General features: G+C 33.4%; 1 protein-coding gene across 1 annotated transcript; it reads right to left on the bottom strand.

Moving 5' to 3' along the window:
• Window positions 1-1,304: 1,304 nt before the first annotated feature.
• On the bottom strand, window positions 1,305-26,828 carry LOC133173875 (uncharacterized). Its single transcript, XM_061308945.1, has 18 exons — window positions 26,586-26,828; window positions 26,094-26,173; window positions 25,839-25,981; window positions 23,540-23,588; window positions 23,372-23,391; window positions 14,763-14,811; window positions 14,576-14,586; window positions 14,435-14,483; window positions 14,122-14,132; window positions 9,391-9,439; window positions 5,894-5,913; window positions 5,643-5,712; window positions 5,404-5,426; window positions 5,142-5,205; window positions 2,645-3,325; window positions 2,479-2,552; window positions 2,339-2,396; window positions 1,305-1,482 (listed from the first exon to the last, which is right to left on the bottom strand). The coding sequence occupies exons 2-18, from the start codon at window positions 26,158-26,160 to the stop codon at window positions 1,454-1,456; spliced, it is 1,467 nt and encodes a 488-aa protein (XP_061164929.1). The 5' UTR covers window positions 26,161-26,173; window positions 26,586-26,828; the 3' UTR covers window positions 1,305-1,453.
• Window positions 26,829-27,512: the final 684 nt, after the last annotated feature.

Raw genomic sequence — 27,512 nt, 5'->3', positions numbered from 1 at the left:
ATTTTGATTTATAACCACTATGTAGTGTGGAATCTTGTTTAGATCTTTCTTATGAGAGACTATGGAAAGGAAAAGTCTGAAGAATAGCAGAGGTAAATATGGTGAGCGTTGTGGCCTATGGGTCTCTTGTTTTCCTTTATTTTCATATGACCACGTACCACGGCCCTATTCAACCCCAAACCGTCTCAATGTTTCAATTCCCAGACCATGGTTTGATGAATTGCCAATACGCTGGAATGCTCGCATGTTAATATGACAAATCTTGATACTGCTATTTTTGACTTAAAGAGTTTTAAAGTTTTCCCTTGTAAAATTTTAAAAATCCCCAACTGTGACCTCTCCCTATCCCATGGGGTCATGTTATGAACAATATGAATCTGCAATAACTTACAATTCTTGCACTATGAATAATTATGGTCGTGCTGTATTTTGAGATTTTTTCTTAAAAATCTTTATGGATAACTGCTAGGGTGGTGCTCAGTTTTGACACAATATAACACAACTCATTGTTAAGGAATTGGAACGGTCATTTATTTAACTAATAAATGACAAAGTAATATGCCAAGAAAAACATATAAAACAGTTAAAAATACAACAAACTAAAAGCACAATACCATAATTCAATAGAGGGATTTGTGGCTTGTTAAAAATTCCAAAAATGCCACAACCCTAAAAATAGAATATAAAAAGTCATACACACAGTATTGTGACTAGAATAAACCTAAAGTTATAAGACAAGATAATTTGGCAAATTATATATATAAAAAGTGTCAAAGATGGGGTATCATCTTTTTGTAAAATTTGGATCTCCTATTGTGGATTTACACTATCCACAGAGTGTGTGTCATGTTATGAACAAATAAGAATGCATGTCAGAAAGGTTCTAAATGTTTCATCTTTGCTAGAGCAAATGTTCTTGAGAGCAAAATTTTCAACGGCTTCACCCTGTTTTTGTCTCTTGTTGATAATTTCTCTTTGGAAGGGGATGTGACCCTTTATTTGAAGACTTTGCCCAAGTATGCTATGTGCAAAGTTTATGTGAAATTGGCACAGTTGTTCTAGAAAAGAAGTTAAAATGTTACAAGTTTACACTAGTATCCGGTTTTCATTGAAACTTTGTCTAATCTATACAGTAGACTATTCCTTACTTTGGCCGTTACAGTTACATTATTATACCCTGTATATTTATTCCAAATACGATTACCACTTAGTCAGGGGATGTCCTGTCGAAGATCATTGTCCACTGCGGAGGACGAAGTGCTGTTAATAGTTTATTATGTTTGCGGATGAAATCACACGAAAAGTTTTTTCTTTTTAATTTTGTTTATTTAAAAAAATAACAGGAATAACAATTTCTTTCAATATTTAGTTATATAAAACCATAACAACTTTTTGTCATATAAATTAAACACTTCTAGACATTACTTTGTAGATGATCTTTCTTTGTAAGATTTCAAGGTATCCTTGCATCCCCTGTATTTACTAAAAAACAAAATATAGCAAAAGAATTAAATACAGATAATATTATGTGTATATCTTTAATAGAGTAAGACTAAGCTTTATACTGTAAATATGGTCCAACAAAGCAAGGGGTTAACTAATGCACACAACATAAGGATGCTTCAATACCAGCATGACTAACATAGCTCGTTGTTCTGGAGAAGAAATATTTAAACTAATTTTAACCCCAGCTAGTTTAATCCTTGGGCCCAAAACTTAAAAAAAACAGCTTCCTAAGAAAGTTTTTAATGATACTATTGATATATTGTTTTCATTTTTAAATTCATTTATTTTTATGTAAATTGTAATACCCTTTTGTAGCTCCATACTAGCCATAGTGGACATGATTTGAACAAACTTGAAGCTACAATAGGGGATCAAAGTTTTACTTTGCAATGTTTAGGAAAATATAATCTTTTTAAGATAGCAGAGCTATGCTTAGTCATCTTTTGGAAAATGCAAGCATTCCCATGTAGTGCAAGATTCAAATATGTTCAAATCCTCGCCCCTGTGAGTAGGAGTGTATTCAGAATAGGAGATCAAAGTTTTGCATAGGAATTTTTAAGGAAAAGCGCCTGTGTAACCCCTGGTAAAGTACTTCAAGTGATGCTTTACCTTGCACTGTACAAAACTTTCTATTCATGTCTCATAATAAATGGTTTTAACCCGTCTATCTTCAAGTATTGAATTCCCCATGTCCGATAATGTTTTTTGCTTAATTTGTTTTTAAAATAAACTGTTACAAAAGTAAGTCATAGAGACAAACAGACACACGTGCATCCAAACTGATCAGAGAGGCTTGCTAAGGGAAGTTAACATAGAAATACTGCATACATACCACCCATACATGTAGAAGTTACTGCGTCGAAGCAAAACTCATTCTCAAAGCATGTCAGCTAAAACAGAAAATCAAAAATAGATGTAAATCATTCTAAATGTGTGTGTGTGTGTGAGAGAGAGAGAGAGAGAGAGAAGTACCTGTCCACAGTTATCGCCTCTTCCCGCTGTATTTTGTGGAACGACTGGTCTCGGATTAAGTCCAACGTTTGACCCTTAACAAAACAATCATTAATACTTCAATTTTTAACTTAGACATCATACTGCACGAAATCATATTTTTCAGCTATATATACATGGTACTTACCAGGTGAAAGTGGCGCCCCGACACAGTTATTACCCTGGCAAACCTCCGCAATATCAGGAATGCGGATCACGTCTGCTACAGGTCCTGGTGGAATGGGCTGTTGGGGAACCGCCGGTTGCGCAGGTCTATTCTGTATAGGAGGAACTCCACCACCGGGCAGCAAATCACTTAGTGGTGGAAGAGACATCCCTGTGCCAGATTCTGATGTACCACTCAAAGCGGAAGTTCCAAAAACGCCACGTGATTGAGATTGTGGCACAGCTGCTGGTACATTATCAGTCATTGGAAACAAATCTGTGTCGGAAATAGGATTAAGATCAATAGGCCCGGAAGAACCTGGAAATGGTGAGATATCAGAAGAGGAACCAGGTCTTATTATGATTGGTGGGGGTCTTGCCCATGGCACCCTCGAACCTGACGAATCTCTGACGTTCCATCTGGAGTTAGGATCAATAGATGTCCTCGTATTTGTCTGACTGTTTGGAATAATGGATGAAAAAGGTCCATTCTGTGTGTTTCGAATTATGGGGGATATTGGTCTGTTATTTGGAACTACAGGTATTATAGACGCAGTCTCTGAATTTGGAACAAGAGGAGATATTGAACCAGTCTGCGGAAAAAGTACATTTGGTATCGTCTGCACAGGATTGACTGGGCGAACTTCGTTCGGAGTTACGGCACCTGTGTAGAAGAAAATATACCATCTTGTTTTATACGATTTATTTTCGATTTAAATATCATCATAAAGGAGGAGGGGATAGGGTTGTGAGGAATATATTATCGACGGCGACATACGCCTTATTTCCCCTCTGCAAAATTGACGACGTGTGCAGCGCAATTTTGCACACAATATCGCCGGCGACAATGTGTGCCTTGAACTTTTGAACATATTGTCGCCATTTAAATATTCTTAGCAAGCCATTCTCTGTAAGACTTAAATTTATTTGACTCTTAAACTTTTACTTTTTGGAAACATCAGGCGCAATTAAATCTTTACCCTTCAAACTTTAAGCAATGAATATTTGGTTGCTTTTCTGTTTCCTCGACAATGGGCCTTCAAATTTAAAAAAGAAATAGACATAGACATTTTTATTTCCTTGGTGTGGCTTGATGAATGGTCATGGAGTTTAATGTGTAAGAATGACATCATATTTAAAAGATGTTACGAAAAATAAATAACGAAAAAGAAACAACGAGGAATCAGCGTGAAATAGGTCGTGCATGTAACTTAAGTTACAATTAAATAAAATCTTGAAAAAAAAAATTTGTTATACCTTTAAAAATTTGTTCCTATATAAATCAATACTAATAAAAGTCTAACATTTCCAATGTTTTACTGAGTGGGCATAAAAAAATCGATGTTTGACCGCGGAGTGAGATATTGGACCGCTTGTACACGTCACATAATGGGCAGGGTCAGCTAAATCTCATTTGCATTCATTGGTGTTCGACATACATGTATGTCAAAAAATAATAATAAAATAAATAAATAAAAGGTATAACAAAACATTTATTGACTGTGTTCTCGGGCAACATGCGTTTTATTATATATTTGTTCCATAATACAGGATTTTTGCATCCCTGATATGAACACAGGCACGCGCCCTGTATTACACACCCTGTATCAGCACCCTTTATTTTACCCTTTATCACACCCTTTATTACACCTTTCCGGAACATCTCTGTATTTTTCATTCAGAGTACCTCGGATCTTTTTCTATTAATTGTTTATAAAGTTTATTTAAATTGTAAATTTTCATCAGATATTTTATGCTATTCAAAATAATTATTTGTTTAATTTATAATTATTTCATTTCTTATCACTGTATGCATTGCCTTTGGAAAAAAATAATGAGAAAGGAAATTCAACGAAAAAAAAGAACATATTCAATTATTAAGAATTAATTAATTTACAGGTTTATATATATGATTTTTTGACACTATTTTCAAATATATAATAAAAACAACAATACATGACAAAATCTGTATCACACCCAATATCAACCCTCGACCAATATCAGCCCTCTGGCCTTCGGCCCTCGGGCTGATATTGGAGTCTCGGGTTGATATAGGGTGTGATACAGATTTTGCCATGTATTATTCTCTATTTATCGACCCCTCGAACCAAACTGTTTGCCTTCGGCCTAACAGCCTCAGGCGAACAGTTTGGTTCTTGGGTCCGACAAAACGCATGTTGCCCTCGAACCCAGTCAATAAATATATAATACTGAACGAGTAAAAAGATCAAAAGAGGATTAACACCTAAAATTCTAAAACGGAATCAACAAATATAAATAACTTTCAAGAGGATTTTACGCTATGATTTACTCAGTGAACGGATAAAATCTATAGAGGTCTAACTAACGCAAGGATGATTAGATTCTATTTATTTGATAAAATTGGACAAATATTTCCTTTAGTAACATAGAAATAATTTACTATCCTGACCCTAATACTGAATATCCTCAGTATTGTTGTATCTTATATGTTATCTTACCGACAGTTAAGGCTTCTCCTGTACAATGACCATCTATACATCGGGAGTTTGGAGGACATGGTCTCTGTAAGATGAAATTATAGGGAAAGATCAAGTCAGTGCAAAGGTCCATGAAACTACATGTAGCTGTGTTGAATAGTTTTTCAGACCCCCAAAAAGTTTGAATGTAAAAAGAAAGAATTAAAAACTGTTCAAGAATATTATAACTTGAATGCATGAAATATTATGGAATCTGTTCAAAACTGTTGTTCAGTGTACTTACATCACAGGTTTGATGTGGCCTAGCTACAAAAGGAAAATTGATAAAATGAACTGTAAACTCAGTCATATGGAAACAGAAATAAAAAAAAGTATTCGAAGAGTTGTGCTGGCTTTTTCACGATATGATCGTCTTTTAGCTGTATTTAACTTGTACACACGTTGTGTTTTAGTTGAATTAGTTCCATGTAAAAAGGTTTTTCTTGAAGAAAACAGTGAGTATGGATCAGGGTATAGACGTACCATTCAAACTATCGCAGTGACAGTCACCACGGCTATCACAATGACACACGTAGCCAGGGGGACACAAGGGCTGTCAACGGAAAAAAACTAATAAGTAACGGACCGATTGGAATATTAATATAGTAACAGATAAAAAAAACAGATATAGATTTCTTTTATTTCAAAGAAGGAATTTCGCAATATTCGGTAAGTGCTACCTGACACTTTTAAATTAAAATAACAGAACAAAAACAAAGTATTATAATACATACGCTACACTGAGTACCTCCGACTGAAAGGAAAGAAATGACGTCAAATCAATTTAATTGATATGCTGAAATTCTAACATATATACGTAATATAAAATATAACTAGATAAAGTAAAATGCATATATAAAGAGGGAAAAAAAGAAAAGATTACTGAGAACCATGAATCTAAATTATTATTATTTGAATTAACACCGTGTAATGGGGCAAATGGGGGGTTACGATTATGTATCATAGGGGGTTTCAACTCCGAAGCGGAGGTTTTTCACGTGAGAAAAGTATTTTTGTAAAGATTCTTTGCTACTGAATTCTTGGAGGCCAAACAACATGCGCACGGGTTGTAAGAATGTATTGGCGTTCAATTTAGTGCAATAGTCTGTTTGAACGCGTTACGGATTTTGCTAACACCTCTGGAAAGTTCAGCAGACTGGGAAAAATTCTGGTTCGCCGACATTCTTTAACAGCAAAAAAAAAAAAAAAAAAAAGGAAACAAATAAACGGAGGTTTAAAGCCCATTTTAAAGATGATGAATAAAGGTTAATAAAAATACATCATTTGAAGACATCTTTTACTTGTAACAACTTTTATTTCTGTTAAAAATAGAAACTTTTATGGCCAAATTCAGATGCGCCTAACGGGGTTTAAAAGTTTGGCACCAAACGGGGTTTCAACTGAAGGGCTTTTTCTATGTTTAAATCCCTGGGTTTTTTTTTTAAGAATATGGATTCCCAGTCCACAAGGAAGAAGTTACTGACCATGTGGAAGGCGAGAAGTTTGTCATCTGTGTGCAAAGACACATGCAGAAATGAATGATCACTCAAAAAGCACACTGCGTCTCTTGCACAAGGAAATAAGTTTCCCTATAGTACATATAGGCAGGAGTTTTCAATGTTGCATTTGTTAAAGTCGCACAAGAGGCGAAACACCGTGAACCGCAAAGAAATATGCTTTGTTCCATTTGCAGGACTTCCTTTGGAGGAGAACTTGAACAAATGCAAGAGTGATAAACGGCCAAAAACATGTAACATGTTCATTGTGTTCAAACTCTGTTTAAGACAACATACGGTAATTATGCATTATTTACACACTGAATTGTTGACGGATTTTTCCTTTATTTCCCGATCGTGACAAGAAGTACAAGGCGGGTGTGACGGTCGGCAGCAGGGGATGCTCACTCCTCCATGGCACCTGATCCTACCTCTGATGTTTTAGAGGTCCGTGTTTGCTCTGCTCCTTATTTGTATTGCTTGAATGGACTTTTGAGCTTAAATACTGTTCGTTGTCAATATATTTCCCCCAAAACTTGGCGTTTGTTCTTGACGCAAAGGGTGTAATTTTAAATTTTCTTTTAAAACCACCAGAAAAATGTAATTTGACGGCTACAAATCCTCTATTACCAGTATATTCAAATTATTGTAAATGGTAAAGAGTATTTTTGATCCCATTTTTTTATTCTTCTGGTATGTCGACTCTCTTGGGACTCATATATGTCATGTCGCAGCTTTTTGTTGGCCTTGTAATATTGTGATTTTGCCTTTTTAAAATTACATGCAAATTTTGCTGACAAATATTGGTTTGTCTATCATTCTGTAGATCTTATATGTTCACAAATTTGATATGAAACTTTTTCTCCAGGTAGCACTTTCGCATGTCATCGTTTATGGACGCAAGGGAGGAAAATGAAGTCCTGCAAATGGAACTAAGCATAAATGTATGCAGTTCATGCTGTCGCTTTTCATGCGTCTTTAACAAATACAACATTGAACACCCATTCCTACATGTTCTATACGGTAACCTATTTCTCTGTACAAGAGACGTAATTAATTTGCCTCTTGAATAAGCATTCATATCTGCATGTGTCTTTGCACGCAGGTGACAAACTTCTCGCCTTTCACATGGTCAGTAACTTCTTCGTCGTGGACCAGGAATCCATATTCTTAAAAGAAAAAAACAGGGATTTAAACATAGAAAAAGCTCTTCAGTTGAAACCCCCTTTGGTGCAATCCGAATTTGGCCACAAAAGTTTATATTTTTAACAGAAATAAAGGTTGTTATAAGTAAAAGATGTCTTCAAATGATGTATTTTTTATTAACCTTTATTTATCATCCTTAAAATGAGCTTTAAACCTCCGGATTTTTTTTTTTTGCTATTAAAGACCACAAGTACGTTTTCCCAGTCTGTTAAACTGTCCAGAGGTGTTAGCAAAATCCGTAACGCTTTCAAACAGACTATTGCACTAAATTGAAAGTTAATACATTCCTACAACCAGTGCGCATGGTTTTTGGCTTCTAAGAATTCATTAGCAAAGAATCTTTACAAAAATACTTTTCTCGTGTGAAAAACCTCCGCTTCGGAGTTGAAACCCCTATTATACATAACCGAAACTCCACATGTTCCCCTTTACACGATGACTAAGTTGTGAAATGTTTTTTAAACAACGGTTTAATATCGGAAACCGTGATTTTATAAGTAAACTGTGCTAGAAATACTGCTCCATATTGAAAAAAGTGAATGTTGCCTAATTTCAAACACCATTAAATTACATCATTTTCTGATAAAAAAAATTACGAGTTGCATTTTATTGGAAAAAAAAGCAGCTGTCTATGATGTAAAAAAGCGTGGACTTTTATATTCTTACGTTTTAAAATGTAAATGATATTGGTAAAAATTTGTGATTTCAAATTTTCTAAAAGTTCCTTTCAGTTTTTTAGCATCTACATCTGATTTACACTATTTCGCGAATACATTGTTGTACAGTACTCCTGAAGTTTCTCCTTCACTGCTGTTAATATTTTAGTGAGGAGTAAAGAAAGAGGCTGTTAACTTAAATAAGTCGAATGTTGACATAAATATCTTGCATGTTAAAATAATTATCTTGCATGTTAACATATATAAGTCGCATGTCAACACGATTCTGTAGCAGCTTGCTTGTATGATGTCGTATACAGGCGTTAGTAAGTAAGTTTACCAACATTAAAATTAGATTCTCAAAAAAGATTGGCAACTTGCATGTTAACATAATTATTGTGCATGTTGACATAATTATCTTGCATGTTGACATGCTTCTCTCGCATGTTAACATAATTTATCTTGTATGTAGGGGGCAGAAATATGCCACCATAAAAAAATGGATTGGAAATGATAAAAATCAATGTTTAACAATATTTTCTTTTAAACAAGTAAATATTTGTTTGACGTCATTTAAATTGTAGTGGAAGCGCTCATGTGAGATAGACTATAACAATATTTATAGCGCTCATGCGAAACATTCTATAAAAATATTAAGAAAATAGTGGAAACACTCATGTGGAACAGATTTTAACTATATTTATAGTTTGTATAGATGTAGATGGATGCAAATACCTTTAAAGAAATCAAGATATTTTATAAAAACACTTATATTAAAAGAATTACAAAACGTAGAGGAATTAGTTACCCGTATAAAGAAATTGTGTTAGTTGGATTTATAAAAGACACCAGAATGATAATTGAAATACAAACCTTTTTCGCATATCCCTTTGTTACAGATTTCCCCATTCCTGCATCTAGGCTAAACAGAAAAATAAGTAGCCATTCAAGTTTCAAATGAACTATTTTTATCTATTTTATTGCCAAGTGCTTTTGACCTTTAAAGTGTAATATTGAGCCAAAATTATACAAAAGTGATTTGCCCTTGGTGTAAGATGAAATAAAAAGAAATATATAGTAAACGACACCACTTAAAATACTTGTAGATTGCATGAATCTTAACATAATAGAACAAAACTAGATGTACTGTGAGCTCACAAAATGATACCCCCGCTCCCATATGAGAATGATGACAAAGTCCCCTTTTTGCATTGGAAACTCAAATATCTGTCAGATCAGAACATAAAAAGGGGGTGCACAATCGCACTATGTAATGCAGATTCATTAAAAGTCTCATTAAATTTATTCAGTGGTTAAGGAGGAGTTGCGGATAAGAGATCTGTACTCTACATAGTATAGAAAGAATGGCAGTTTCCTTGTTTAGTTTTGGGAAACCCCAAATATATGTCCAATCAAACAGAAAAATGGCACTATATGATTAAGTTGATGAAAGTTTCATTAAATTTTATTCAGTGGTATAATAGGAGCTGCGAATAAGAGATCGGTATCCCATTGTGAGGGAAAGAATGACATTGTTCATGTTTTGCTCTTGGAAACTCCAAATATCTGTCATATCTAAATAAAAAAAATAGGAGGTGCATAATGGCACAATATAGTAAAGATTCTGTGAAAGTATCGTCAAATTTTGTTCAGTGGTATAGGAAGAATTGCGGATAAGAGATGGGTACTCCCAAGTGTTATGAACAAACGGAAGGATATACAGAATTACTATTACTGCATTGTCCCTGAACATTTTTCTTAGGAATAAACAAGAAAAACACTGTATGTAGACCTTTATATAATACAATTTTCTCAAATCCAAAAACGAATTATTTTTCATGTGTTGAGACCTTGAAATTTTTGAAAACTCTTTTTTGTTACCTTTGCATACTTAAGTTTATGTTTTACAAATTTACGGTAAAGAAGAATTTAGTGAGCTAGCAGAAGAGAATTTAAAACTAGAGGTACTGTGAGCAGTGAGCTCACAAAATGATACCCCCGCTCCTAAATGAGTATAATTGCAAAGTCCATTTTTTGCAATGGGAAAGCCCAAATATCTGTCCGATCAAAACAAAACGTAGGAGGTGCACAAATTCTGTGGAAGTACCGTTAAACTTTATTCAGTGATGTAGGAGGAGTTGCGGGTAAGAAATGAGAACCCCAGAAATTATAGAAAGACCGACAGTGTCCATGTTTTGCTATGGGAACCGGAAAATTGTGTCCAGTAAACATTGAAATAGGATGTGCACAACTGCACTGTGTAAGAAAGATTCTGTGAATGTATCATTAATTTTTATTCAGTGGTATAGGAGAAGTTGCAGAGAGCAGAGAATGGTACCGCCGATTTTATTTAAAAAAAATGGAAGTGTCTATGCTTTCCTATGGAAAACCTAAAATATGTGTCCATTCAAAAAGCAAAATAGGAGGTGCACAATTGCACTATAAGTATTAATAAAGATTCTGCGAAAATGTCATGCATTATTTTAGTGTTATATGAGGAGTTGTGGATAAGAGATGGGTACTCCCGACATTATAGGAAGAATGGCAGTTTCTATGTTTAACAGAAATATATGTCCGATCAAAAAGTAAAACAGGAGCTGCACAAAGGCACGATTCTGTAAAAATATCGTTAAATTTTATTCAGTGGTATAAGAGGAGTTGCAGACAAGAGATGGGTCCACAAACGGACGGACACCTCCATCAATAAACTCCCGCTTTTCAAACAGGGGATATAAACAAGAGGCCCATGGGCCACATCGCTCACCTGAGCACATTGGCTAGGCAAAAGCACAAATCAGTTCAGTATTGAAAAGATTACCTGGGGGTGGGGGGCTTGAATTTTAAATTACCTGATGCTTCCATGTCAATATAACAAATGGCTTGAGAATTCGAAGATTTTAAAAAAATTTCCAATATATTCCTTTGTAAAAATTTGATCCTCCATTGTGGCTCCTCCCTATCCCAGGGGTCATCATTTGAACTTGAATCTACACTACCTGAGGATGCTTCCATATCAATATGACTAAACATAGCTTTCCTGTTCTTGAGAAGAAATATTTTTTCTATATGTTCTTATGTAAAACTTTCGATCCCCGAATGGGCCCCATCCAACCCCTGGGGGTCATCATTTGAACAAAATTGAATCTACACTACCTGAGGATGCTTCCATATCAAAATGACTAATCATGGTTTGCAGTTCTTCAGAAGAAGATATTTTCCTATATATTTCTATTTAAGACTTTGATCCTCCATTGTGGCCCCATCCTACCCACGGGGGTCATGATTTGAACAAAATAGAATCTACACTACCTGAGGATGCTTCCATATAAATATGATCAATCAGGGTTTTGCTGTTCCTGAGAAGAAGATTTTTAAAATTTTTCCTATACATTTCTATGTAAAACTTTGATCCTCCATTGTGGCCCCGCCCTACCCCCGGGGGTCATGATTTGAATAAATTTGAATCTACACTACCTGAGGATGCTTCCATATAAATATGAACAATCTGGGCTTTGCTGTTCCTGAGAAGAAGATTTTTCCTATATATTTCTATGTACAACTTTGATAGTCCATTGCGGCCCTGCCCTACCCCCGGTGGTCATGATTTGAACAAATTTGAATCTACACTACCTGAGGATGCTTCCATATAAATATGACTCATCATGGCTTTGCTGTTCTTGAGAAGAAGATTTTTAAAGATTTTTTCCTATATATATATTTCTATATAAATCTTTGATCCTCCATTGTGGCCCCGCCCTACTCCCGGGGGTCATGGTTTGTACAGACTTGAATCTACACTACCTGAGGATGCTTCCATATAAATATGACTCATCATGGCTTTGCTATTCTTGAGAAGAAGATCTTTAAAGATTCTTCCTATATATTCCTATGTAAAACTTTGATCCTCCATTGTAGCCCCACCATACCCCCTGGGGTCATGATTTTAACAAATTTGAATCTACACTACCTGAAGATGCTTCCATATAAATATGACTCATCATGACTTTGCTGTTCTTGAGAAGAAGATTTTTAAAGATTTTTCCTATATATTTCTATGTAAAACTTTGATCCTCCATTGTGGCCCCGCCCTACCCCCGGGGGTCATGGTTTGTAAAGACTTGAATCTACACTAGCTGAGGATGCTTCCATATAAATATGACTCATCATGGCTTTGCTGTTCTTGAGAAGAAGATTTTTAAAGATTTTCCCTATATATTTCTATGTAAAACTTTGATCCTCCATTGTGGCCCCGCCCTACCCCCGGGGGTCATGATTTGAACAAACTTGAATCTACACTACCTGAGGATGCTTCCACATGACTTTCATCTTTCCTGGCCCTATTGTTCTTGAGAAGAAGATTTTTAAATGTTGCCATTATTTTTTCACTAATTCCTAATTATCTCCCCTTGAAAGAGGGCGTGGCCCTTCATTTGAACAAACTTGAATCCCCTTTACCCAAGGATACTTTGTGGCAAGTTTGGTTGAAATTGGCCCAGTGGTTCTTGAGAAGAAGTCGAAAATGTGAAAAGTTTACAGACAGACAGACGGACGCCGGACAAAATGTGATCAGAAAAGCTCACTTGAGCTTTCAGCTCAGGTGAGCTAAAAAGCAGAATAACACACAGAGACACGTGAAAGTGCAAGTGATGCATTTTGCAGGATACATACTAACACAAATAAAATAAGACATTTTTAGAATGCCTTCCGTGTAGAAATGTCTGATCAGTGTGTTTAGAATATTTTTCACCATCATCTCAGACATTCCACATTTAAAATTGATCTTTTTCAATATTGCTGAATAACCATTTGGTTCATGACCTTCAGCTTTGTGACTTTCAACGTTGTAAACCAGTAGAGCTCAACTTCTCCTTAGGGATACCAGAGCACAACGTTTGATGTGTGTTATGCAAATATCAATCAAGATATTGAGCGGACATTTTTCATATGTCCAAAGTAGTTTGTCCTTTGACATGGACCCAAAAATCAGTAGGGCTCATCTTCTTTTTGAGGTGGTACTAAAGTACGAAGTTTAATGTTTATCAAGCAAAGGGTTCTCAGAAGAGGTTATTGAGTGGAAATATCTCCTCATGTCCAGAGAGTTGTTTGACAGCATATTCTTAATTTCAGTTTAATCTGTGACCTTTGACCCTGTGACCGCAAATTAAATCATCTTTTTAAGTTTGTGTACCAGTATAATAAATCTGATGTATAGCAAGCAAAGGGTTTTCAAGATATTGAGCCGAAAACATTTGGTCTACCACCCGATCGATCGATATTCTTTAGAACCAACCTGGTTACCGGCAGGTGCAAGCAAATTTGCTCTCTTTTTTCTCAGGGGGGGGGGGGGCATAAAAGTACTACTAATTCTTTGAATAAAATAGGTCTAGATGTTTAAATTCTGTTATGTAGTCTAAATAAAAATCAAGGCGGGAATAACTTAATTTGAACTTACATTTTAATGAGTTCATTGTCAATTATCTGCATATTTTAATCGCAGTGCAGTAAGAAGATTTTGAATTAAAAAAAAAAATGGTTTTACTGTTCCTCTTTTACCGTTACCGTTACACAGCTTATTGTTTTTTAAATACCTGAATCAATGCTTACCTCACAGGGCTCTGTAATATAAAATCAATAGAGATTTTAAAAAGTTGTTCATAAAATAAAAAGTAAAATGCGCACATAATGACGCAAGTTTACAAAATAAAATAAAATAAAATAAAAAACTTGACGAGAAACATTTTTTCTATATATATATATATATATATATATATATATATATATATATATATATATATATATATATTATATATATATATATATATATATATATATATATATATTCCTAGCAGTGGAAAACAAATGCTTATTTAAAACAGCATCACTAAAATCATCGATATTTTACGTGAAAATTACTTACTGTCCTCGCACTTTCCATTTATGCATCGTTGACCATTTCCACAAGCAGGCTAAATTGAAAAAAAAAGAAACTTCATGAAAAGAACTACCCCATTTGACATCACATATTTCATAAACTGATATAAATGTATGAGCAACATACCCGGCAGGGCTCTGTAAGGAAAGAGAAAAAACAGAAATTAAAATTGGAATATTTAAAATTTAAGGTAATTAGAAATAAAATATGAACATTCAATATTTAGATTTTCTTAAGAAATTTTTTTTTTAGAATTATATAAATATATAAATTTAAAAAAATAAATGAATAAAAGGGACAATCTAAAACTTACCAAAATGACAGTGGCCATGGTGACAAGTCTGACTTTCTTTACAAATTGGCTAAAAATAAAAGGTAACATAAAACTCAAAACAAATCATTTTAAAGAATATCCGTCTCTCAGCTAGGAACTATAACTCTTGATATTGTTATTAATTTGTGTAAGACTCAAGCTTGAAATTGAAATCTTTTTGTACAACAATTTTCATTTTTATTCTCCTTAATACAGTCCAAGGTACACTGAAGCCTCTGGAACAGTCTTTTGAATAGTTTATATGTGATCCCCATAAAAGGACAAGAATTGATTTTTCTTGAGAAATCACATTTCCCTACTGTGGAATACTCCGTCTACTTGATCAATACATAGGGCTCACGGTGGGTGTGACCGCTCGACAAGGGATGCTTACTCATTCTGGACACCCTGTTCACGGATTTGTATTCTTTTATTGAATTTATGATTGATCACTATTCGTTATCATCACCTTTTATATTATATACAAATGCTTATTAGCATGAAAATGAATTGAAAGTGATCTTTGATATCTTGCAATGATATATGCTTTTTACATAAAGCATTATATGAGATATGAAGATGATAAACAAACTGAAACACCACATAATTATTACAAAAAAGCATGCAATTTTTTAAAATGCATATTATGCTATAAATGTTTGTTGATAAGTTTTAACTAGAGAATGCATAATTGATGTCTTTATTCACATTTCCTATAAACATATTCGAGATTTTGGTATTTCCCCAAATATAATATGATCTACTGTGATATTAAACTTTGAAGAAAATTGGGTAGAAGCACATTACTTTGTGAACTCGGTGACTTTTTTGTGAATTTACAGTTTCTTTTAAGGTATGTCATTTCTGAAATTGGTTATATCAAAGATTTTGAGAAGCATATTTTAGATATAAAGGCATATAGCATAGCTCAAAATCGCAAAGGAAATTTTGGGTTGGTGCGCATATTACTCAGTAATGGTGCAATTAATTTGACTTTTTTGCACTTAAAGCGACAGTACGGCTACAAAATGTGTGCTTTTTCATTCAAACTTACCCAATATGTCTTTAAGAAATAAGGTATAAAGTTGATGTAAGCAGTTTGAGAAACAGAAATATTCTCTACTCAAACAAAATTAACGTAATTAGAATCTGCCGGAAAGTCAAGGGTCATACGAACTGCAGCAATCTTAGATCTGTTTATTTGTACCACGTGAATTCTAAAACGGCACGTGCCTACAATGTAGAGTTTAAATATTATATACCCAACTGTTTGTCACTCAGTTTTACTGTTGAATTTATGCAATCACGTGACGGTGTGATCCGACGTTCCGGATCACCACACTGTGATTTTCTGAATCCATATCACCCCTCTCTGAAACTGATGACGTAGTACACAGATAAATGACGTTTTTACATTCTCGCGCATCAAAAAGTTCCTTGATAAAATGGTTTGTTTAATGGATAAAAGTTATGTAATTGATCCAAAAAGTTTCCTTTTATTATATTTTGCTAGTTGTTAAGGGGTATATAATAAATTTATCATTATAACAGTAACTTGATCCGAAGAGTCGTATCACGTCTCGTTGACAGGCGCGGATCATCAGATCAAACTCGACGCTTCGCGTCTCGTTTGATCTGATGATCCGCGCCTGTCAACGAGACGTGATACGACTCTTCGGATCAAGTTACTGTTATAATAATATATATTTATATATTTACATTTCCAATAAATTTTCCCTATGATTCTTTACAAAATAGAATACAGTTCATTTTCTCATGAACTACCATGGATGAGCATGAATATCTCCATTGTTACGTCATAATACCTTACTTGACGTCTAAAACTATAGTGCAAACTGTTTTGCTTTAAAAATGGCAGTTGAATGGCGTTATTTGTGGCAAATCATCAGAAAAAAAATAATGTAAATATAAGAAATGAATTTAATTTTTGAAAATTCATGAGGACATGAACTACGACGCTTCACGCCGGCATATTTCATGAAGCGCGTTAGATAATATTGATTTTATTTATTTGTCGGTTTAATAGCATATTCCTGGAGGGAAAAAAATCTCGATTATATACAACTTCTAAAAAACAAAATGAAAGAAAAACACCAGCATGATATAAAATGTTTTTAATTTGTAGGACCAACAGAAATTCTATTGTTGGAAGCATTCACAGTTATTAGTCAAAGTTACTGGTAAAATCTTTGATTTTTGGAGACTCTATCATTTGCAGTGATGACTTAGATTTTTTTTTTTTCCCGAAATAATTTGTAATACCCGCAGGGCCGCCTAATACGTCAACTAAACATGGGTAACGTCAATCAGTCATTCTACAAAAACATGACCAATTAAGATTTTTTTTATGTCGCTTACAAATTTACCGTTGTAATATCTTAACTATAAATTTAAAGGTCGATTTCAACTCTAAGACTTAACATACACACATGGTTTTGTAAATATTCACCGATATACATGCAGTTAAAGTTTTGATATGAACATAACGTAATGTTGAAAAACGTATTCCAGTGCAAATCTTAATGTCGCTTCATTTATTTACAAATTTCAAGATGAAATTTTCAGCCGTAAAATCATTCCGAATAGATTGCACTGAATGTAAAAAAAAATGTCTTTTATCCTATATAAAAAGAAATCAAACCACTTTTCGTAAAGAAATACATGGATCTCCTTTTATGCGAAATCATAAGCCTGTCGCTTAAAATCTATTAACTTCCGTACCGATTTTGTTTTAAATTTCAATCGTAGAATGCAGATTTCAAAAAGAACTGAAACTTATCTGAAAGTGACCACGGAACCTAATATCATCGATTCTAGTTGCGAGTCGGCTATTTTAGACGATTACATTTTCGACATAACAAAATGAATTAGACAAAAACAGTTGCCTCTCTTAAAAATTTAACTTCCGTAACGGTAATTCAGGAAAGTTTTTGCATTAAAGGTATAAATTTTTTTATTATTTTTGGAGCGAAATGCTTCATATTTTTGTTTAATATCCTAAAACAATCTTTGATTTTAACTATTGAAGAGAATTTTAACTTTTATTGCTGGGAATTAACTTCCGTGACGATTAACTTCCGTAACAATATTTTTCCCGAAAATTTAATTTGATTTCGGATTCATGCGAGACTTCATGAATCATACTTTAGCGTTCTTTACTGAACATCAGAAACGAAAAATTTGTCAAATTCAGCTTTATTTAAAAAATAATAAGGCTTGATGAAGCATTAACTTCCGTAACATTACCTTAAAATCAATTGTATCTTGAAATCGTTGTAAAAAGTTCACGATACTAAATGTGTGAACAACTCTTTCTTTTCAAGTTCACTGATATGTACTTTAGAGAATTATGATGTTCATTTTGCTATTTGAAACAATTATTTTTTTCATGTTTTATACTCTGAATCGGTCCATTTATCGTAGAATGACTGATGTATATCTAGGTGGAAAGTGTACAAGATCCTTATGATTTGGGAGCATTAAATTTTTGTTTTCAAATTCTTAAATTAAAAGCCCATGCACGTAATTCAATATATCGACAGGTATAAAATAATAAGATGAAGATAAATTTGATCTAGAAGTGATTTTTGGGAACGCAACTGCCGTGTACACTTTCAATAAAAAATGGACCTAAGAAAAACAACAGATAGTTTAAGGATTTTTATTTTCTTTAATTTTACTACGAGTTTAAACTGCATATTCTAAAAATAATTGCTAACATATTTGCATCATTGTGTTTACCAGTCATAACAATCAAAAATGACGTCATCGATACATAGTTCGAAACGTGCGGGTTGCGTGAAGTTTGAGGACGATTTTAGGGTATGGACGAATTTAGGGTATAGGACGATATTATAATAAATATTAGGTAAAAGCAATTTTCAAAAACAAATTATCATAACTTTCTGATAAAATAATCTAAAATAATAATCGTAAAGATTTTAGTCTGCATTCAGGCGAATTTAATAGAATTAAAAGTACAAATGTTGACGTTTTGTGTATTGGGGTCCGAGAAAGGAAAACCAACTAATCATACGTTATCAAATGTCAAACAAAATATTTTTCTGCACAGTTAAAAAAAATTAGCATTTCAAATGGCAACGATGTTTAGAAGTCAAAGATGTATTTTTATGTTGAGTTTACACTATTTTTTTTTCTTTGAAAGCGATGGAAAAATGAGAAATGATAACCTGTCGAATAGAACCTTCGAGAGCCCTGCGTGAGTGTCGCCGAGTTCCCGTTTCTTCCTTATCCAGCGATTATATTAATTCCCAAACTAAATTTTAGTCAGGAAAGTTGCTTTTTCAAGTTCTATTTTCAGTTTCTTTTTATTTTTGGTCGACTTTGTCAATGTAGCAGGCTTACCGGGCTTCCCTCTCTAACCATGCTGTTTTGTTTATGAAAACTACGCATGCGCGCATAGCATGGAATGTGGAACCCCGAACACGTTGCGATGTATATATTTACGTCCCATAAATAACTATCAATTTTAATGAAATAATCCAAATTATTTAATTGTAAAAGTTGTAATTTTCTGAAAGTTTATACATTTATGAGTAGTAAAAAAATTCCAAATCTTGTCGGAAAATTTTATCTAGTCAGTTTTTTGATGAGATGCGCCGTACTGTCACTTTAAATTTAGATAAAAACTCTAACATATACGTCACAATTAGCATTTGGAAGGTCATGTGAGAAAAAAGATTTGTAAGATCTTTCTGCATGGAATTTCAATAATTCAAAAAGCATGAGTTTTAATTTTTTACATCACTTTTATTTTTAAGAAAAACACAGGGCAAGATTTGTATTGAAACCGTACCTTGTTCTTATTGTAAAAAAATATGATATTATTTTCTGCAAAATATATTGAATAATATATCATATTCTTGGGAGAATGCTGATAAATTGCGCGCGTAAATTATTGTGTGACATTTTAGCACTTATTAAAAAAAATCATGTTTGGGGTAAAAAAAAAAATCTAACCAGACAATAAAATATTTTCTTATATCAAGCTTTTAATGAACGGGGTACTGATCGATTTAAAGCATCTACTCTTGCATTTTCAAAACATGAAATCAAAAGTTGGGCCTAGCTGTTGATTTCAATTTATAATTTTAATGTTTATTTTATCTCCACTTGTTCAATATATCTGCAATTTCTGACAAAGCATGTTAAATAATTGTGTAATATTTGTTTATAAAACATCTCTTGAAACCTACGTTGAATATCCCTAGCATATTTTAACATAAAAAATTCTCTGAGTAAAAATATGTATGACCCAAGTTCCAACATATTAAATAAAACAAACGTGTAGATTTTGAAATTTTTCTTCAAAATATCCTTTTCCCATAAGAAATACTCTCCCCTTCTTTCTTATTTATTTTATGTACAGTTTTTAACATGAATATTGTGTAATTTGCATTGTTAAATTCAGTATTGTTATAAAAATTAATTGTTATCAATAATTTTGATGAAGAGACTCTGACGCATGCGTGAGTTTAGAGAAACACCGCTTCTTTTCAGAGAGAAAAAAATTCAAGATTTCATCCAAAAAAAGTGCATTAATACAGCCAGGACATACGTAAAGAAGGTATTTAAGGTGTTTACAAACAGTATAGAGCAGTTAAATGCCGAAATATTGTGTATTATTTTAGTATTTCTGATCTAAAATTGAACAATTCGGTGAACAATAAAAGGCACGAAGACACGATTACCATTCCGTCCTATAAATAGCACAGGTAAAAGTAAGGTGAATCTGTGATGCATGAGTGAACAGTATAAACAAACATGGCGTCGGACACGTCGAACATTATTGGTGAATGTAGGTCGGTACTATATGGCGATACACTACAAGAGCAAAATGAAAGTGGAGAATTCACTATAGAAAAGTTGTACAACCTGATGAAATCCATGGGGAATACTATGAACCTAAGATTTAATCAAATAAACACAAATTTTGAACAAAAAATTTCGAACATAGAAAGTAAACTACAGAGAGTTGATGAAATGTTCGAAAAATTCATGAGTTTATCGGCAAAAGTACAGAACATAGAAAGGGAACTCCATGAAATGAACAAAACATCCAATGATTTCCAAGAAAGTCTGCAAGGGTTAAGCAATATATTTGATGGCGTAAAAGAAGATGTGTCGAATTCCAGTAAACAATTACTAGACATGAAGTCTCGCATAGAAGAAATTGAAAACGATTTCAGTAAATACAGTTTTGAAAAAGAAAAAGAAGTAAGAGAAATCACAGAGAAAAACGAACTTCTTTCGGAACAAATCACAGACCTGAGATGCCGTTCAATGAAGTATAATCTAATTTTCACAGGCATAATGGAGGTCGAAGGCGAAACACCGAGGAGGTGCTGAGAGAGTTTTTCTTCCAACAACTCAGAATCACAGATTACATAGAAATCGCCAATGTACACCGATTTGGAAGGAAACATAGGAATAAGCCACGACCTATAGTAGCAAAGTTCATATACCAACGGGAATTGGATTTTATCATGAAGTCAGCGTATAAACTGAAAAACAAACCTTTCCAAATAAATAGGCAATACCCAGATGAAATAGAACAAGCCAGGAAAACTCTATACCCTGTAATGAAAGAACTGCGACAGAATGGCGAACGAGTGAAGTTAGTGAGAGATATTTTATATGTTAATGGGCATCCATACGATCCGACCGAAGCAGAGATGGAAGCTACCACAGGATCTGTGCAAGACAAACACGGGACAGTTCGAACTCCGGGGGCCCAGGGTTTCAAAAGAAGGCGTGTAGCATCATCACCGGAATGGAAATAGGGGCACGCAGGGGACCATGTAAGAAATGTCAATTAAATGAAATAGGAGATGAATTCCATTACATATTCAATTGTACGGCAATGACACGTGAAAGAAATAAATGTTTAACACAAAAACAATTACGATTCAAAAATACAATTACATTTAGAGAAATAATGAATTCAGATAAACAGTCATTTTTAAGAAAACTGTGTATATTTATTAAAAAAATTACTAAAACGTGCTCCCCAAACTAGTAAAGACCTAAACCTATAATTGTACTATTTGTCTATCCTCATACTCACGCATGCCATATATGTGTTTTCATTTTTCATCATTGTAGTTTACATTTATATCTCGCTATACAATTGTAAAATTGTGAAGAGATCAATAAAAATTCAGTTTCAGACCAAACTTTTTCAAAAGCTCACGAATGACATACCTTAGGTGTTAATTTTCAAAACCTATAAGGAATGGGACCCTTGAATCTATTGTTCATTGGTATTTTAAGTATCATAAGTTATCAAGTGGAGTAAAGAGCTAGATATTTGAAAAAAAAAAAATCGGCGATTGCAAAGTGCATTTTAATTCGTTAATTTGTAAATACATGAACCTCTTCCTTGGAACAGTGTTAAGTTAAACATTTTTTTGACAACTTCATGACTATGGCTGGCAGGAGTGTAACTCTCAGATCACAAGAATTAGGAACATTAACAAAATTGTTTCTAAAACAAAACTTTGATTGGGGCGAATATTGGTGGTACATCTTGAAGGTATATGTGTCTGTCGCGCATGAAACTACCTTTTGTGTTTTTCAGATTATACCATGGTAAAAACTAAGTTTAACTAAGTCTTCACTCTTGTATCATGAACTGCAACCCCATGCACGTAACATAATTTGAATATAATTGCAACTTTTATCTTCGGGTGCAATGTTCATTATGAAGAGGTTTAACTAGAAAGGTACCGTAATGTATATACACTCACTGAAAAATATTTCTTCACTGGACTCCACACACTGAATCATTTTAAAAAGATTATTACTGCAGTTAGGAAAGTCGTGTAGATTCAGTTGTTAAAACTTATCATCAGAAGTGATTAACCATGATATTCAGTCAAGGAAAAACAATGCCGAGGAATATGTCTTGAAAGGCTCTTTCTATAATTTCTGATTATAGACTGTCTGCGAACAGTCATCCCAATTTTATCGATATCAAATAATTTTTTACAATTTCGAAAGAAAATTATTATACATTGAAGTTTCATCAATTTCCAAACCAGATTTAATCAGATCAGATACACGGTGTTTTAAAGTCTACGGAAATATTGAAATTTTATACAATGTGAATTTTGTCCATTGCCGTCAAGCGCTAGGGAATCCGAGTGTGACGTACAATTTGATTCCCAACGTGTACTACATATGTTATTACAGCAAGCAATTGAATCCTGAATTGATGGCCGTTTTCGTATAATGTTAAAACCCCGTAGACCATGTCATTATACTAGTTGAACACAATGGTTGCTATGAAAGCAAGTATTTATGATTTTGAGATATAATGCAAAAATGATAATTTTGGTACCGTGGGAGAAATCAAAAGAAACCAGATATTACTGCACAATTTTTTTCAACAACAATAACAAAAATGAAAGCATTATACTTAGAAGCCTGCACGGCCCTCACTTCTTGTGATGTTAAAGTTGGAATACTTACCTAGACTTAATGCGATGGAGCTATCTTTTTTTTTTTTTATCTCATATTGTACAAATTCAAATCTTCTCTCTATTTCATATATAACAGGTACTCACATTACACAGGGAGGAACCCTCTACAAAATTGAAAGAAAGGTATAATTTGGAGAGATACATGTAAACTGAGGTAATTAATGTGTATGTATTTATATTGCATTGCTTATATCTCTGCAAATATTGATTTTTCAGAATGGTTTATTAAATTTATTTTTAGGAAATCCTTACTTCTTTGACATCCTCCACCATAACATACATATCCCTCATCACAACCACCCTAAAAAATAGTATCATACGTATATACATCAATTTAATCTTCTTATTTATGGACACTCTTCTCAAATCTTGTTCTACTCAGGTATCCTTGTCATTTGCTTGTATATATTACCTAACGCATCACTAAAGCCACATTTCTGAAGAGACAATTACATTTTGACGTTTATTAACTGATGACAAGTCTTTTAACTCGGTAACCTTCGACGTTACAAGAATTTGCTCTTTAATATATGGTCTGACACGTCTTACAAACTACTGAACAGTACAGAAGAGATTAATATTCAATTATTCATCATAGAGCCTACTCCCGTCAAATTAAAGACAATTAAATAGTTTTAAACAATGATTATAAGTGTTTGATATATTATACATTATCAGTGAAGTTCTTATCAAAAAGTATTTAAAATTTATTACCAGGTATTTACATTTACAACTTTGTCGACCAAAATTGAGTTGTAAAATAAACGGCTTTATCGTTGGTAATAAATAGTCTATAATAAGGCCCAAAAAAATAATAGTCTTGTTTCCTGCTACCAGCCTGAAAAAATAGGGTAGGTAGGTAGGAAAATTATTTTATTTTATATTTTTATTTTTTTTTTTTTCAACAGCATTTTTTGGATATGAACTAATAAAAGATAAAATTAAACACGTCAGAGGTAAATATTGTCTTTCAAAATTAAATTTCTTGTCTTTTTATGCACAACTCAAGTGGTATTTTATGAAAGTCCATATTTAGAACAAGAATTTCATGAAATGCTTATTTTGTGTTAACACAGAAAACAATTACCATGACAGAACAAAGAAATTCCGGAAATTCTTGATTTTTTTTCTTCCAAAACTTAAAAAAAACTTTAGGGTCGGGTGCAAAACATAGGGTAGGTCGGGTAGCAGGAAACAAGACTATTATTTTTTTTGGCCTAATAAAAAAAAATACTAAAAGTCTGGAGAATTTTAGGCTTCAATATCTTGGCGTTTTATTTGAACGTTGAGTTTGTATTACGTATTTATAAGAGTAATTATGCCCGAAACATTCCGAATAGCGTTCAATATTGAACGCCCCGTTGTAAACAAAAATGTCGTCTGGTCAACTTTGCAAAGGCAAATTTATGATAGGTAAGATTTGTTTGACACAAAATTGAAATTATTAATTAATGATTTAGTACGTATTAGCCTCAATAAAACCTCAATAAGCAATTCAGAACGCTTGGTAGGGTCATTTGAATGATGCGATATTGAACACTTACAGGACAGACGTTAAATTTAACTACGTACTGAAAAAAATCTTATTAAAATGAGTAATTTTATTAATATAAATCAATGGGAGATGTTTTAGCTATATAATAAAGGAGTACTTGAACTTATATTGGTGAATATTGGCTCTCGCAAGCTCGTACAATTGTACAACCAACTCGTGCCAATATTCACCAATAGAAGTTCAATAACCCTGAAGTTCATTTATGCCTGCAAAGAAAAGAACATCCACGCATTGTATAAGACTGCGATAGAATCTGACAACCAAAGAGGAATATGGTTCCCCAACCCTCAAATGAATAGTGATATTGAAATTATTAGAAATAATTATTTATCGGTTTAGTAATACGAGTTTCAAACAATACTCCGAAAGAGATTTCAGTCAGCCCTTACTGCTTTTCTCAGGGTACATTGAGGAATACCGATGTATTTCCATAGTATTTAAATATATGTTTGTGTGGTCATTGTATATTAAACATTTTCAAAATACAATGTAATGAGTTCATAAACATGTATAATTGCTAATTATCAAAACTCTGCCTGTATTTCAAAAGACCTGAGTTAAATTAAACCGTCCTAATTATTTTTTGCGAAGATGGTCAAAGGTCAAGGTCAAGTGGACTGTAACGCTAGTATTTTTCATTATGTTTTATGACAAACAGTGCACATGATTAAATAGCATGGAATTACCTCTTAACTGTCAAAAATATGCTGTATATCGGCACTATGAACTATTTTGAAAAGTAGGTCAAAGAATAAGTTCAAGGGTCACAATGTCGTAACCATGGTATTTTACAAAGTCATAGTGCCAGGCAATATATGTGCAAAATATCAAATCCTTACCTCTTGCAGTTCTCAAGATAAAAGGTGTGACAGACGGACAGACAGACGTCAGGTAAAGTAATCCCTAAGTGTCGCTCTGCTCTGCAGCAACACAATTTTACAGTACTTGAATTCCTACACTATTGTATCCTAAAACAAATGAACAAATCCAACATACCGGACACGGCGATACAGGAGGAGGTACCCTCCTAGAGACGGGAGAAGGGGATTGTGCTCTCCTTGAGAATGAAGGGGGTGGCCCTGGAACTCTTGGTACTATTCTCACACGAAATGGATTATGAAAGATCCGTGTCATTACATCTTTAAAATTTCAGAAAAGAGATGTTTGTTATTAGACAAAGATCACAAATTTATATCCTGAAAATTCCTCATTTGTTAAGGTAAAGACTTCATGAAAATCCACTTATCTTACCAGCCACTGATTGTTGAGCAGAACAAATGTGAAACAGGGAAGAAAGTATGCATATTGGTAAGTACATTTGACGTTGTTAACTGAAAGATAAAATGTATAGATATAATGCCATTCCACTGCTTCTATTGCGATTTAGATTGTAATTAATATTTCTGTCATAAACTAAGTATCTTTTTTCGTCTGGCACGCAAAGACACTTCATTGGTTCTGCCATATCACAGGCAATAAACAATAGAGAGTGTACGATAATATCAATATGAGAGTGGATTCAACGTTCCTTATGATGCCACTTTATATTCATATGTTTATTTTCTACAAATCCCCAATAAATTGATATATATATATATATATATATATATATATATATATATATATATATATATATATATATATATATATATATATATATATATATATATATATATATATATATATATCTCGATGTATCTGAAAAACAATCATACTTAAGAAAACTTGGAAACAAAATCATACCTTGATGCTAATTAAAGAATAAATCCTGTGAGAGTTCCTATTATTATTATTTTGATACCTAATAACTTGTGCTATTATGACACTTCCCTTGACGTCGCGGACCGTGTAGCATTGGTGATACCGGCAATCGCCAGGAGTCGGTCATTATTTATCACAATCCACATCAATCACACGCTTCAGTTCTTTGACAAATGTCGACGTCATAGTTACGTTGTAATTATCAGCTACAACAATGGTGACCCTTGACCTCCCACATAAACATCCGGAATGAATGGTGCGAATGTGACAGAGGAGAGAAATGTTTTTTTGTACACATGGAAATATGTGATTAGAAACACTTTTTTAAAAGTACAAAGCTTCGGAGAGTTAAGATCAAGGCGTTTTCAAGAGTTCACAAGCCAGGACTTGTGTGACGCCATTCGTGGTTTCTAAAGTCTTTGACACATTAAAATAAATCAGTGGTTTACCTACGATAAACCATTGATTTAATTAAGGAAAAGGAAGTATATTATACATCAATAATTACACTTAGATATTCCCCCTAAGTTTGTATCAGGGAAACTTTCTTCCTTGAGTAAAAAAGTTGCAAATGCAATACATTATTTCAGCATGTAAAAACTGAAAATTTCCCATTGAAAATGCATATCAAACCTTTCAGATTTTTTTTGTTTTAATAACTGTGAGTATAGGTACTTACAAGGTGTAGAAAGCATAAAGTAAAGATTACTGATGTTTTGCATAAGTTTACACTAGGGAACCTGCCAATAGTACAAACAAGATATTTTTAAGCATCTAAAGAGAGACTTACAAGAACAACTGTTTAAAAATCAAATATTACGATGATCTAACTACAAGCGCCAAAATCCTTCCTAAGAACAAATTCAATTGCATGATGACTGAGTATCTTAGTTTTCAGCCTTGGGCAAC

The sequence above is a fragment of the Saccostrea echinata genome, unplaced genomic scaffold (genome assembly GCF_033153115.1).
Source record: "Saccostrea echinata isolate AGI-Se365-2 ecotype Australia unplaced genomic scaffold, CSIRO_AGI_Sech_v1 ptg000056l, whole genome shotgun sequence".
NCBI classification, from domain to species: Eukaryota; Metazoa; Mollusca; class Bivalvia; order Ostreida; family Ostreidae; genus Saccostrea; species Saccostrea echinata.
The sequence above is the reverse complement of the archived record's forward strand: the minus strand, read 5'-3'. Positions and strand labels throughout refer to the sequence as shown.